Source organism: Cryptomeria japonica, chromosome 1 (assembly GCF_030272615.1).
Source record: "Cryptomeria japonica chromosome 1, Sugi_1.0, whole genome shotgun sequence".
Lineage (NCBI taxonomy): Eukaryota > Viridiplantae > Streptophyta > Pinopsida > Cupressales > Cupressaceae > Cryptomeria > Cryptomeria japonica.
Window position 1 is genome coordinate 24670828 of NC_081405.1, and position 14626 is coordinate 24685453.

General features: G+C 32.4%; 1 protein-coding gene across 1 annotated transcript; it reads left to right on the forward strand.

Annotated features, from left to right (window-relative positions):
- Positions 1 to 1934: 1934 nt before the first annotated feature.
- Positions 1935 to 4884, forward strand: LOC131038916 (CASP-like protein 2BC2). The gene is made up of 4 exons (XM_059221907.1): positions 1935 to 2048; positions 4084 to 4272; positions 4348 to 4480; positions 4609 to 4884. The coding sequence occupies exons 2-4, from the start codon at positions 4094 to 4096 to the stop codon at positions 4849 to 4851; spliced, it is 555 nt and encodes a 184-aa protein (XP_059077890.1). The 5' UTR covers positions 1935 to 2048; positions 4084 to 4093; the 3' UTR covers positions 4852 to 4884.
- The last annotated feature ends 9742 nt before the right edge of the window (positions 4885 to 14626 follow it).

Consider the following 14626-nt stretch of genomic DNA (forward strand, 5'->3'; position numbering starts at 1 on the left):
CTACATAATCAAAATTCTATGTACACAATAAAAGAGTTGCCCATGTCATTACAACCAGAGAGCAAGAACAAATGGCTGAGAACCGATATTGAAACCATATAAGAAAACATCGAACTATGGCCATTGTTAGTAATAATGCTTTAATTTACAATCGTGTAAGACATATGGAGGAAATCATAATCATTTCTCCTACGCCAGAACCACCACTAGGCTTGGAATAATGACAATGCACCATGTTATCCCATAGCATCTTAGCTTTTGCACCAAGTAAGGAAAATATTTGAGAAATTTTTTATGTTATTTTCTAGCATCTTTTATCGTCTAGCATGTAGATAAAGATGAGTGATTTGTAGCTTCTTTTCAAAAGAGCTTATTGTAGATAATTTATTTGTGTAAATTATTTGAAACTGAACATGGTATAATTTTTTGATTTTGTATGTATCAGAATCTAATTGTGGTCCTTCATTGACAAGTTTTCTATGTGCTTACTTGTCACCGCCCACTTTCTCACTATTTAATAATTCATTTATTTTCCATATCGTTAAGGCATATTACATTCACTAATGGATGCAAAAATGTATTAATAAAAACTAGAAGCATTAAATTTGACGTGTTTGTGACATGTAAATGCATGAAAAGTAATAAAATGTTTTATTTATTTCTCCTCTCAACTACTACTCACTCTGAGTTTAACTATTAATCAATTATGTCTATCTCCATCACATAATGGATGCACAAATATATGTTAATAAAAACTAGAAACATTAAATTTGATGTGTTTAAATGCATGTAAAAAACATATTTTATTTATTTTCTCCTCTCAACTACCACTTACTTTGAGTTTAACTATTAATCAATTTTGTCTATCTCCATCATACTAACAGTTAACTTCGTAATTATGTGAATCTAATATTACTAGCATACTTATCTTTAAAGGAATATAGGTAAAGTATGTGAAAAGATATTATATTTTTTCATTATTCTACTTAAAAAATTATTACATTATTATATTATGATATTGTAGTCAATATAATTTTTTAAAAAAAAATAGTAATATCTTAATAATAATTTAATATTGATTACAATATCATAATATAATAATAATTTAATATTAATTACAACATAAAATATAATTATTTTTTAAGTGGAATAATGAACAAATATGATATCTTTCAGCATGACTTACCTATATTTCTCTAAAAATAGGTACACTAGTTACTCCTATTATACTCACATGTGAATACAAAAACATGTCAATAGTTTATGACACTTAAATGAATGAAAAGCAAAAATAATATTTTATTATTATTTTTTAATTTAATTTAATTTATTTTCTCCTTCCATACAATCAATTAACTCATTTTTTATTATTTAGTATTAATTATATCTTCACTTCCACCTCTAGTTACCACTTACTCCAATTTTAATTGATCAATCAATTTGTCTATCTTCGTCATTCAATCAATTAACTTTGTAATTATATCAACTTAATATTATTAAATATGGAGGATTGAAAGTGTCCCTACATAAAGTCAATTTTTTTCTCAAAAATAAGAATAAGAAAAAATATAAAATAATAATATAATAATATAATCATATCTCGATTATAATTTAATATTATAATATTTTTTTAAGTGAAATAATGAACAAATATAATATAATGTAATTCTTCTCTATTTAAAACCGATTTTAGAAAAAGTCTAATAGAATTTTAAGAGAAAAAAAAAAGGAAATATGGGAGAGAGAGTATTCGCCATGAACATGCAATGACCATTAAGGAATGAACATGCAATCACCATTACTGAAGAAAGACTAGTTGCATGACCATTAAGGAATGAACATGCAATCACCATTACTGAAGAAAGACGAGTAGACATTTCAAGAATCGAGCTTTTGAGAAATGATTCTCCTCATGCATGGATTGCATTGTTTTCCATCGGCTTTATAATGAAAGGAATCGCTTCATCTACTACTTTTTTTCTTGCCTCACAAAATTGGAGGAGTCATACGAGGGAGAAGTAAAAACTGAGGATCTAAGCTCTTTTCTGGTATGTTTTCTTTCACAGTCGACACTCTCTTCTCTGTGATCTAATCTTAATTTGCTCTTTTGGGTGATCTGAAAACTGTCAAGCAATGCGTAATTCATGCGCATATCATAAGGATAAATTGTTCAATCTTTTGTTCATTGTGAGATGTCGATCTGTTACCCGTCTAACAAGCTTTCTTGATACATTCACATTTTACATGTTTTTCATTGAACAGCTTAAATTATATATATTAAGTTTACGTTTTTTAACTTAAAAGTGTTAAATGTTCAGAACTGTCTGACATTCTGTAAGCTTAATATGTTGCTGAGTGTGTGTGATTTAAGATTGGCTACTTTTCATAGTTTCACTACCTCCCGATCACATAGTACTTAATGGAAAATTGGAATAGAAGATATATTTGTAAGTTGCTGTTTATGGATTTGACTCTGTGAGTTTTTAAATAATGTTTCGGATCACACTCTGTGATCTATCGTCAGAATACAAGATAGGTAGGAGCATAAAGATCAATGATGATGGATCACTGAAAAAAAATCTCTCACACAATCAAATTCAAAAATAGTAACTTACATCTCTATGAATTGTGGAAATCTGATATCAACTTACTCATCTTTGAAACCCATTCGATTGGTTAGTAACCAATATGATGCCTGTTGAGATCATAATTTGCTTAGTGTGTTACTAGCAGCCCTGTTCCTACCAAGGGATTTCTCACTTCTCTTTTCAATTGTTAGAATGATTTTTTTTTTTTATATAGTTGTAATTTCAAGAATCAAGATGTTAAAGGGGTCATTTCTTTGGTTTTTTTCAATTTATAACATTTTTGTATCCTTTGTAGAGATGGGTATTCCGTGTATTGATTCTTGACATATTTGTTTCTTATCCTAATAATTTTTCTTCAGTTTTGGAGGGAGAGGGGCATCTTAGTTATCCTATTAGAAGCAATTGTAAAGTTGTTTTCTTTTGGTTTCTTCAGTCTCTTTCCTTAAGCTACAAAAAGAGCACTATAAAGTATATAATCTATTAATGAGGGATGCTAGATTTCTAGATGCTCTAATGATGATGGTTTATTGAAATGGTATCATTAGAATCATGACTTTTGGATCATTCTCTGAAGGATGAGAAACTGGGGATGTTTAGGTTGCACCCAACCCTAAGCCACCTGTCATTAAATTCATACATATGGTAGACACAATAAGGATCATAAAAAACTATTCTTTAGCAATTACTAGCATTTTTTAATCATTTGAAATTTGATTTAGTCTTCCTTGCCTTTCTGCATAACTGACAACTATTGAGTCTAATGTGTTGTTCTTTTGGATTCAATTCCATAGCATTTATTTGCATCAATGTTTTGGATCGCACTTCATGATCCATCATTAAGATGAGATAATTATAGAAATTTAAAATGGATAAAATTGCAAACCAAGATAGATTAAAATGGGGGAAGGGGGATTGAGGAACACTAATTTGAGTAAAATTTTAGTTGTAGTTTAAAATAGATGAAACTATTGATTTATTTAATATGTACCTTGTGTAGCACAATGGAAAATTTTCTGGAAGTCAAGTGCTATAATTCATGAATTTTATTGCAATCAACTTGACTACCTAAATCAAATATCTTCTAATTAAGAGTTTTTGATTTGTTTCCAAGGCATAGTTTCATGTTCTTGTCAAACAAAGAAGCTCAGTTTTATTGTTTGAAGCTTTTGGGTTTTCATATTCTTGCATGATAGATGAATATTAGTCATGATAAATAGTAGAGAGTTCCTCAATCCTTGCCCCACTAGGATTAGTTGTAGTGCTCCATCAAATATGAACAAGCGAGAAAGGGGAATTTGAGTTTACACTTTCTTTTTCTTATGTAGATCGTTAAATACTCGATCTTTTAATGTTAGATTTGTGAAATTAATTTTTTTAAATTATATTTACAAAAATTATTGACTTTTTATTGATCTAAAACATCATCTTTTAGCTCACTTTGTATTGCTTATTAATATTTTTATTATAATTTCTATCTTCTATTTACATGTTGCAGGGTAGTTGAGATGGGTAAGCGAATTTTGGACAAGGGAACAAAAAGAATAATGATAATAGAACTAATATTAAGGGCTTTTATTTTGATTTTTACAATATTTGGGATGAGTCGTGCAATAACTATAAAGGAAACGAAGGAAATATTTGGCATCCAAAAAGAAGCTACATTCAAGCAAATCAAAGCTTTCACGTAAGTACTATATTTTAGTGAACAATATCATATACTTGGTTTGTTCATTGTGTCACTTGTTCTAAATCTTTGCAGATTCTTGGTTGTTGCCAATGGAATTTTAAGTTGTTATTCTCTTATTCAACTTATGAGAACAGCTCTGAGCATTTATTTTAAAACTCCATTGCTAAACAAGGCATTTGCAAGCATTATTTTTACTTGTGATGAGGTACACCTATTAAATCATTTAAGTTTTAATATAGTATTCTTAAAGATCATTTAATTTAAATTAGTTTTCTAAGTAGATATATTTTTATATTTTTATTTTAGTGATATAAGTTTTTTTGTTTTTTTCAGGTTATCACTTATTTGAATTTTGCAGCGGCAATAGCATCTATAGAGTCTGCATATATAGCAAAGGAAGGAGAAGATGATTTTCAATGGTTCAAAGTATGCTTCTTTTTCGGAAGATTTTGCAATCAAATAGGAATGGTTCTTGTGAGTTCCTTCATAGAAATTTTGTGTATGGTAATTGTGTCTTTGATATCTTCATATAATCTTTTTCGATTATATAAACTCAAGGCTAGATCAAATTGTTGATGTCTTGAGATAATATTTATGAATATCTGTTTAATCGAGACCATTATATTCTATATTGTTTATTTTTCACTTTTAAATAGTTGTAAAGTAGTTTACACACATTTAAAGAATGAATTTATCACTGGTTTTGTTATGTGTATCAATGTGGTGATGAATCTTAACTTCTTCTCTAGGATAATTATTATTATTATCTATTCGACCAAGTTGCTTTACTTTTAAAAAAAACTTCTTTTAAATATGAAGAAAAATAATGCTTCCTCAACACTAAGAGGGATTTAATGTCTAAATGTTGATTAAATTATAATTAGATCTAATGAGATTATATTTAAATAGAAGACTAAGTTATGAGTAATTGAGTTTGAGAAATGAAAATAATTAAGGAACTTGTCTAATTTTCAATGTGAGGTGAGTCTTGATCTTGTTGATAGAATAATACATTGTGATAGAAGAATTAAAACTAAGGTATGGTATAAGGAGACTATGACATAGATGCTCTAAAAATTTATTCCTTGGGAGATAATTGTGTCCTTGATCGAATAGTAGATGAGATCACCCATGCAACTTAGTTTAACTAGTGTGATATTCATGGCTAATGTGACCTCTTGAAATGTGATTCCTTTGGATTACATATTTGATGAGTAAGAGGTTGTGTGTTAAGATCACAGTGGGGCTTTCTATGGCTAAAAAGGAAGACTAATGACTTTTTTTAATAACATTCAATATCTATTGCTAATATACAAACATTGAAAAAATATCAAGTAAAGATGTAAATACTAATGTAATTCTAACTAAAATGTTATAAACACAAAAATATGATGTGAATGTGTGATATATGTTTATCCTAAATGAACTAGGAAAAAAATCCTTAAATACAAATCCTAGGCACAAAAATTTAACACTTTTTGACATCCAAGATAATGGAATAATTATTATATTATGGGAAATTCAATCATGGGAGTGTAAAACTTAAATTTAAATAAGGAAAACTAGGCCATGAGTGTAGATTAGTCTAGGGTACAAGTCCTACGGGATTACATCAACCATAATCAAGGTAATGGATAAGTCAATATTGAGTGATAAGTTTAGGGATAGAGTTAGTTTGTGTGCTAAATGAGTAAAATTGAGCGTAAAGAACATACATTTACAACATGGGTGGAAAGTAGTATAAACTAGAGGTGTAAAGCTCAAAGGTATGCAATATTATCCTTTATATTTGTAGTGTGTTCTACACCTTGCATAAGAATGCAATATTCTTATTTTATTGTGGTGCATCTTAGGATGTGTATACGACAATAAGATAGACATTCTTGGGAATAGTTGTAGGTTATATGGGATATCAAACATGTATTTGATCATGGGGGTCATGGTATAGTGAGTAGATAGTTTTAGGTTCATAGTTTATGTAAGACCACGTGATGGTTTTGTGCAAGCTTGTTCTATAAAAGCAAGAAAACATGGGTACTAGTATGAGTATGCAATGGAGAGAATCTCAAAGAGATTGGATGTGTGGGGTAGGATCATGAGGAAGGCACAAAGTTGAATGTGTGGATTTCATATGCTTTTGGATTGAACACTGGTGCAGGAGCACCCTTCTAAGGTCTTCCTCCTTTTGATTTTTGTTGGAATTTTGCTTCTTTAAGAAGCCATGTAAATGTAATAAGAGCCAAGAGCTCATTGGTCTTGTTTAGGTCGTAGTTTAGGTCCTAGGTTCACAAGTCTAGGTTAATTTTTCTTGTGGAGTAGAGGGTATGTGTGCCATTGATGAGTTTGGGGTCCTTTTAGCATGGTTGTGTCCATAAGATAGCCCAATGTAGGCCCAAAAGTCAAGAAAAGCAACATAGCAAAAGTTGCTCAAAAGTTGCATGACAACTTTTCAAAGTTGTCATGCAACTTTTCTACCTAATAGGTAATAACCTTAGCTTGGCAAGGAGAACCCTAACATTGGCACAAAAACTAAGAAAAAGACATTATATATTGTTGCAAACCCTAAAATGAGGGGTTGGATGTCAGATTGTACGGCCCAAGGAAAAAGACCTTGACTGTGACTGTGTTTTTGTTGCCAGTCGGCACAAATGGAGCATTAACAGGTTGACAATGGATTGTTTTGCAAACTAAATGGTGTTGAAAGTCTTGCATTATGTTTATACTTTCATTTTGAGCACTTAGGTTAGGTTTATTGTGCAGGTTTTGGGTGTTTTGTAAATATTTTGTGAAGTTACTCTTTCATTGTCCAGTTTTAGACTAATTTGTGTAAATGGGTTGACAACTCCTATCCCCATTGTGGAAAAACCATGAAAACATGGGGAATAGGAGTGCAGACTCTGTACAGTACCTTAGAGGAAGTAGGGCCCTTGAAGATGTAGGAAAGCCTTTCAAACACCCACTCGTAGGCGAGACTAGACTGTGCCTGACTAGGAAGGGTTGAGGTTGCAGAGGTCCATGAGAGCAAGGTAGGACAAGGAAGGAGGCACCCTTTGGAGGAGTTGTAGAGGGGTGTGTGGAACACCATTGGTGAGAAGGAGGAGCTTCCACCAATCCAGATAAGGTGGTAAAGACAACAAACCATCACTGTGACCCTGGCAGGCCTAAAAAACCCTCATATAAACCCCTCAAAAACCCCTAAATTCACCTAGGGCAATGTACGGACACTTGGAGGCCCAAAACTAGGAAACTATTTGAGCCTTTTCCAAATGAATAGCAATCCCTTTGGGAAGTTTTAGAAGTTTGATCATCATTTGCAAGAGGGAGCCCTAACAGTTCGTAGTGGAGGCCTAATTGGGCACATTCCTTGTAGCCCTATTTTGTAGGAAAGAAGCAAAATAATGAGATCGGTAACAAATAGGAAGGTCAAAACCTCTTGTGGGCACATGAATGGATGGAAAACTATGTCAAAGACCTATACTACCCTTGCTAGGACCTAAGAAGGTTTAGGAGGAGCTAAACCCTTATTAGCCTATGTGAGGGTTTTGAAGCTTGTGAGTAGGTGTGACCTTGGAAAAAGTATCACAGGTTGTTGGTGGGTGGATTGTGCAAGGTCAGGGGATTCCTCAAGCAAGGGAAGTCCTAGAGGCCATAGGGTGTGGTTTGAACACTTGGTGATCCAAGGAAAGGATCAAGGAGCATAGACTAGGCTAGTCTATCCTATATCCATTCCATCAAACACATGTGCAAGTAGATTGTTTAATGTTATTAAAATTCTACAGGCGTATTGTAATCTTATTTTGAGATAATATATTAATTTTATATAATAATTGAAAGGCTCAATTTTCCCCAAAAAGAGTTTTTATAGATTACATCTAGTGTTATCTTATGTTAATCCATTGTTATTCTTTTGCATAATATTTTACCATAATTTTTCTAATAAAGATTTTGTAGAATTAGCAATTATGCCTTGAAATTTTTAATATTTGATATCAGAGCTTGGTTTGAGATTGTAGGAGAGGATGTCTTCCTTATAGATTCAACCTTTTGTTTGAATAGAAACTATACATAGGTGAATTTGGGGTTTTATTGAAAATGATGACCAATATCACAAGATATCAAATGTGTGGGTATTTTTTGCAAGTTTACTACTACAATTTGCATGCTTGGAGCTCTTTGGTTTGATGTTTGTTTTCAACTCTAGAATGCCATAAAAATTTCATTTGGATCTAAGTATTTTTTTCAGATCTATGGTAATGCTACATTGTTGGATCTAAGGTTAGTTTTTAATTAGGATAAACAAGTTTTGAGGGGACCTAAAACCCCTTACAACATGTTTTGAAGGGACCCAAATCCCTCCGATTTTACCAGGATCCAAAACCCAGAACAGACAACTGCTAAAACTACATCAAAGATAACCAGCAGTCTAAAACCAGCCTATCAACAAAGATATAATAACGAAACCTAGCTGAAAGAGGAAGAGGCCTAAGCCTTTCACTAACATAAGGGTTTTATCAAGGCTCCCACAACCTGAACCACACCAAACCAAAATTAGTCCTAACCAAAAATAAGAACTGGCCAAACTAGGCCTTTGAAAACTTTCAGTATCCAGTCTATCCCTAGCAGGAACAAGAGACATAGGGTTTTTCCAAGCTCCCTCAACCTTGTGAATGGGTTTTAAAAGACTCCCACAACTAGAAGTAGGGTTTTTTTGGGTTCCCTCAACCATGAACATGGGTTTTGCAAGGATCCCACAACCTGAAACAATGGGTTTTTGGAAGGCTCCCAAAACCTTGAAACTGAAAAAGAACATAACAAAATACAAAATACCCTCCAAAATATCCACCTCTATAGGAGATAAATATGAGAGGTCAAGTGAAAGAGTGAGCTCTGTTCCCAAAACACCATGAAATAGGGTACCAACAGCCTTCCTGAGCAACACTTAGAAGAACAAATCCTCCACTCCCTCCACCTCAATAGGAAAGAAAGGAGAAAAAACCATTGAAAGCCCCATCTCATCCCTGAGAAAACCAAGAAACAACACACCAACCACTCCTCGAAAGCATTTCCCAGCATCATCCGCAGCAAGTATCTTCACCTCAATAGAAGACATGTCATTTCTAGCACCATCCATCTTCACCTCTAGAGAAGATAGCGCCACCTCCATAGGTAAAGCCAGAGCGGACCAAAAATGTTGAAGATGGAGCTGAAAAATAAACGAGAAGCCAACCAAAGGGCTAAAAAAGATAGGAACATACAAAATAGCCCTTAGAGACAAAGGTTAGTTAAGATAGGATCTAAGGTTACCTAACATATGTGTATGGCATTCATATTTGTGAGTTTTTTAGGTTCATGCTTTGGCATCATTTTGGTGCGTGGCATTGAGTGTGGTGCTACCAAATTTATGGGTGTATATATCAGCAACATAAGCTGCTATTGCTAATTATCAAATGAAAAAAAAGCTCCTATTCCAAGTTGTTTATGCTTAATCATGGAAGGGTGGAGTTGTATAGTCTTTGTGCCTAGCATTACAAGCATGAGAAGATTGGTTAAATATTTGTTGAAAGGCTTGCCACAAAGGAGAAATATGAGTTCTCATATCTATGTGAGGATGGCAGGAAACTGAAAAAATATTCAACTACCATTGATAACAACCTAGGCATAATTTTCTATTGAAGGAGGTCACAGTCCTAAATAATGGAGGCAATGTAGGATAAAAGTCCTTCTTACTGTCAAAAGTTTTGTATAGACTAAGTTTTTATAAAGGGCTTCAAGTTTTTAAAGATTATTTTTTAATTCTAGAAAAAGTAATGGCATAATCTTTATATTATAAGCTTTTGGACTCTTTTTTTATAGTTTTTTAATTAAATCATGAATTTAATTTTTATTATTAGCTCTTTAAGGTGGACATCTCTTCCTTTTTAAAAATATGGTCACATAGGAGAACGCTTGTGAGTGGATGTTGTTCTTCCTCTAATCATGTGGGTACAAAATAAAAAAATTCAACTATTGGTTTACTAAATAACTTCTAAGGGCTTAACAAATTTGCTTGATTATTTGTATTGGAGGTAAATTTTTAGAGAGTGATATTTGATTGTTTCTAGAGTTTTCCGATAATTTTTTTTAAAGAGCATCTTTTTTTAAGAATGAGTTTTCATGCTTCCTAATATACTTGTATAGTTATTTTTAGCAAGTGATGAATTTAATGCAAATAAGTTGTGGAAGAACATAAATATGTACTTTGTTCACTTAACATTTTTACAACATCAACTTGTTGAGTATTAGGTTACTAAAATATTAATTATTATTTTACAAGTTAGTGTCAAATCATATATAATAATGATTTGGGGTTTGACTAGTAGAAAATTTAGATGTTAATATTTGGTTGTTCTATTTTACATGATTACTAATTAATGTATTGTAGAACTTATATGTTACATTATTTTAGATCTGTGCGTTGTATAGTTTTGTAGGTTGTCTATACTTGGAAATTACATGGATAACTCAAATGTGGTTTGTTTATCTCCACAAATATTTTAGTTTTGATATGGATTTTGTTGGTTGGCCTTTTTTGGTCACTTAATGGAGGTATGTTTTTTACTATGAGGCAAAGATTGGTGTTTGGAGTTATTACATGTTTTCATTTTAAGGCTTGTAGCTATTGACTATGGTGGCATGAGAGGATTTGGATCATAATTTAGTGAGAGATTTATGTAGTTGCATAGTCAATTTTATCATCTTGGTTGGAGATTAAAGTTATACTTTAGGAGTTGCTAGTGTTGTAATTGTGGTCTTTGATTATGTAAGGGCCATGGGAGATTCTTATCATGATTCCATGAGTAACTTGGTATCACATTTAGTAGGAGTTTTGGTAGTGATATAGATTTGTCAATTTGATCTAGATAATCCTTATTTTAAAGGATAGGCATTATTGTGTCATGGTAGACTCTTTATTACTATTTGAATCTTTGATGACATAGATGCTCTTGGGATCAAATATGTTTGTTGGGAAAATGATCTCTTATTGAAATGTAAATCATCATGTCATGGTGAGTTCTTAGATTTTGTAATGATCATGTAGTGTCATAGCTTTAATTTGTACCATGATATAATCACTTGTTTATGTGTTTAAATTTTGATGTGAATACTCTGGTCACTATGTTGATTAATGAATATGGTAGTTAATCATGTTAGTGATGACCTACATTTATTATCATGCTCAAATTAGCTAAGTTTGAATGTCATTTTTATAGTAGATATTAATATTGCAAATAATATGATTATATTTCAAATTTTGAGAAAGGACTAACTATAGATTTTTTGCCATATAAGTTTAGACTATTATTTGGGAAGGGAGAGAGAGGGGGGGGGTGATAAGTTGTAGAGGAGGGGTTTTGTCATGTCTAAGATGATGAATCTCAGAGTACAAATCGATCTGTCACTACCTCACTCAAACTGGTGCTAAGGATGAGCTAGGGGATAAAAATGAAAAACTAAGCTAATAGACTACGGATGAGACTCCTAGACGACTCTATTGAGTCTATGTCCTCGAGATGAGTGCGCAGATCTGGGACACCAACATGGCGCACTGTAGTCTAGTACTAACAGAACATAAAAACCATACATGGGTAGTAGATATAATAATATTAAATAAACATGGAAAGACAAAAAGATAAGCTAATAACATAGAATGAGAAATATTAGAATGGCTTGAGATGAGGGAAAAGAAGGAAGCTCACAACTAGTCCATGATTAAATCCTCCCGCTAAATGATCTCCTTCCTATGATTATAAACATGCACACAAGCAAGAAGGAAAATGTTGGGGGTTGTGTTTTGGAGTATGTCTTAGTTAGACCCTCATTTTTGGTGTTTCCACCTTCACAGACAACCCAGATAGATAGATAGATCAAAAGATAAATAGCTAGAATGATAAAATGATTAAACAAATAGGGGATGTGATAAATTCCAAGATGCTCAAAGATGAGATAGATAGAATGATATAAAGTTATTACCAAAGAGGCTTGAGAAAGCCAAGAGAAGTCGCAAAAGTTTATTGTGAGAGCTTGAGAGTGTTGTAGAAAAATAGAGATTGTTGTAGCAAGTGAGAGAACAAGAGAAAGCTATGAGAGCCAAGAGAACCAGAGAGAATTCATAGAGGAACAAGAGATCTTGAAAGGAGAGAAAATATAGATTTAAAAAGAGAGAAGAGGATGGAAAAGAAGAGGTTGGCAAGCCATCTAGAAGATTCCAAGCCGTTTCCACCGACCAAGATAGGTGACAAGTGTCGGAATGCATAGAACCTACATTTGAACATTAAGATGTCGCAAGACGAATGCGCGACGTGCAAACATCCAGGTGGCATGCTAATGTCCAATAAAATCATGCTCAAAAATGACAAGTGACAAGAGAAACACACAGCTAACAAGAAACAGAAGCAGGAGGATAGCTGCTGAAAGGGTGTCTTGAGCATCCTGAGAGGGAAAAGGTTGATGCAAGGGCTAAAACTAGCCTACTGAGGTGCTAGGGGAATGGAAACCAAAGTGGTTACAAAAGATGTAGGTCAAATTACAATGGAGTATGCAACTTTTGACACTGCTTTTGCCCCCACTTTAGCGGGCTTATGAATGAACATGAAAATGCACACTAAAGGAAATCTACTTGTAGACGTCTAAAAATGGTCAACGCTTGCGGAGTCGTATTTTAACATTGGTGCATTGCCTTATTTTAGGTTTTTGCATCACATTAACATTTCTCCTATTTTACTCACTTGGTCTTTATCATTTGCGAGCATTGAGTCCTTCTTCTGCATTCTTCATTTATCTCGCTCTCGAATTTGGTCTTGTCGATAACAATCTTCAGTCATGATTTTGGTCGATCCTTGTCCTTGCCAATTTTGTCATTTTGCGATCGATTCATCATTGATCCTTGTCCTCTTCAATCATGTCAATTGGCACTTATCAATTTGGTCTCTTTATCAATCTTGGTAAATTTGTCAACCAATTATAATCATTTATCAACATTGGTCCTTTGTCAGTCTGAATCATCATCAAATCGACCCTGCATCAATTATCTTTTGTCAAGACCTAATTGTCGTCCTTGCGTTTCTAATTCATCTTCTAGGGTTTCATGATTTATTCATTTAACCTTGTTTGTCATTTCTCCCTCTAGGTTAAATAGTTTATTTATCCTAAGTCTTCTCATCGCAATTAAATGTTCATTTAATTGGCTAACTAATTCATCCCTCTTTGTGAATTAATTAATAAATGAAAAATTGTTAATTAATTCACTTAATTCCTAATTTCATCAATTTTCTAATTTTCTAATTTCTAATTCATCTAATTTCAATTTTCTCCTGTATTTCTCCTAATTTCATGGGAATGACATAGCAAATTTGTCATAATTTGTCATAATTGTCAATCAATCAATTTTGACATAGAAATTTGTCATAATTTTGTCAAAATTATCAATCAATCAATTTTGCATAGAAAGTGCAAATTTGTCATAATTTGTCATGTTTGTCATTCTTGATTTGCAATTTCCATTCGAATCAAATTCATGCTAATCTTGTCTTTTCTCCAATTTATCTATAAATTGGATGAATTTCTTCAATCAAGGTCCCTGATCCTTGGTTGAATCAATCACGCTTCTAGTACCCTTATGTTGTCATCTTGTCTTGACAATCTTGCTTTCACATTATGTTTATGCACTTGAAGGTGAGATCCACAAAACAAAAGCAATTTGAAGGAGAAAGAAGGACAATGGAGCCACATGAAGGAGACATCTACATTTGGTTTGCTTAGATTTCATATTGAATGTCTTGTTTTCATGTTTTCATTGAGTGTTTTTAGGATTGTTATCACTGCATGTTAGTTTTCGTGATTGAACTAGGCTAATGTTTATATTTTCTTTGATGATTTTCAGATTCCTATCTACATTAATTGGTGAACCCGACGTGAACATGCTTGGATCTAATATTTTTTTGAATGTTTTGTGAAGTTGCAGATTTTTTTTTTTGTGGAGAAATTGCAGATTTTTCTTCTAAAAGAAATAGTCATAATCAATTGATCACGTAAAATATTTCATGTAGAATTAAAATAAACAATTTCTGGGTATATTAGATCACATTTTTACCTTTCCATATCATCTTACGGTTTGTGATTTGGATAAATATTGAGGAAGTTATGATATTTTTAATTATGCTGCTGTAAATGGTCAAAATTTTCAAAAACAAAATCATGCAATCTTCATCTAAATTAATTTAGCTTGACAAATTAATCATGCATTCATGCAAATTTTATCTAGATTAATCTAGGGTGGTAAATTTGAAAAATTTCACATAGATTAATCTAAGAG

Coding starts and splice junctions, on each gene's coding strand:
- LOC131038916 (XM_059221907.1), top strand. CDS start 4,094: ATGGGTAAGCGAATTTTGGACAAGGGAACAAAAAGAATAATGATAATA. Junction 4,273..4,347: donor AAGCAAATCAAAGCTTTCAC/GTAAGTACTATA, acceptor AAATCTTTGCAG/ATTCTTGGTTGTTGCCAATG. Junction 4,481..4,608: donor TTATTTTTACTTGTGATGAG/GTACACCTATTA, acceptor TGTTTTTTTCAG/GTTATCACTTATTTGAATTT.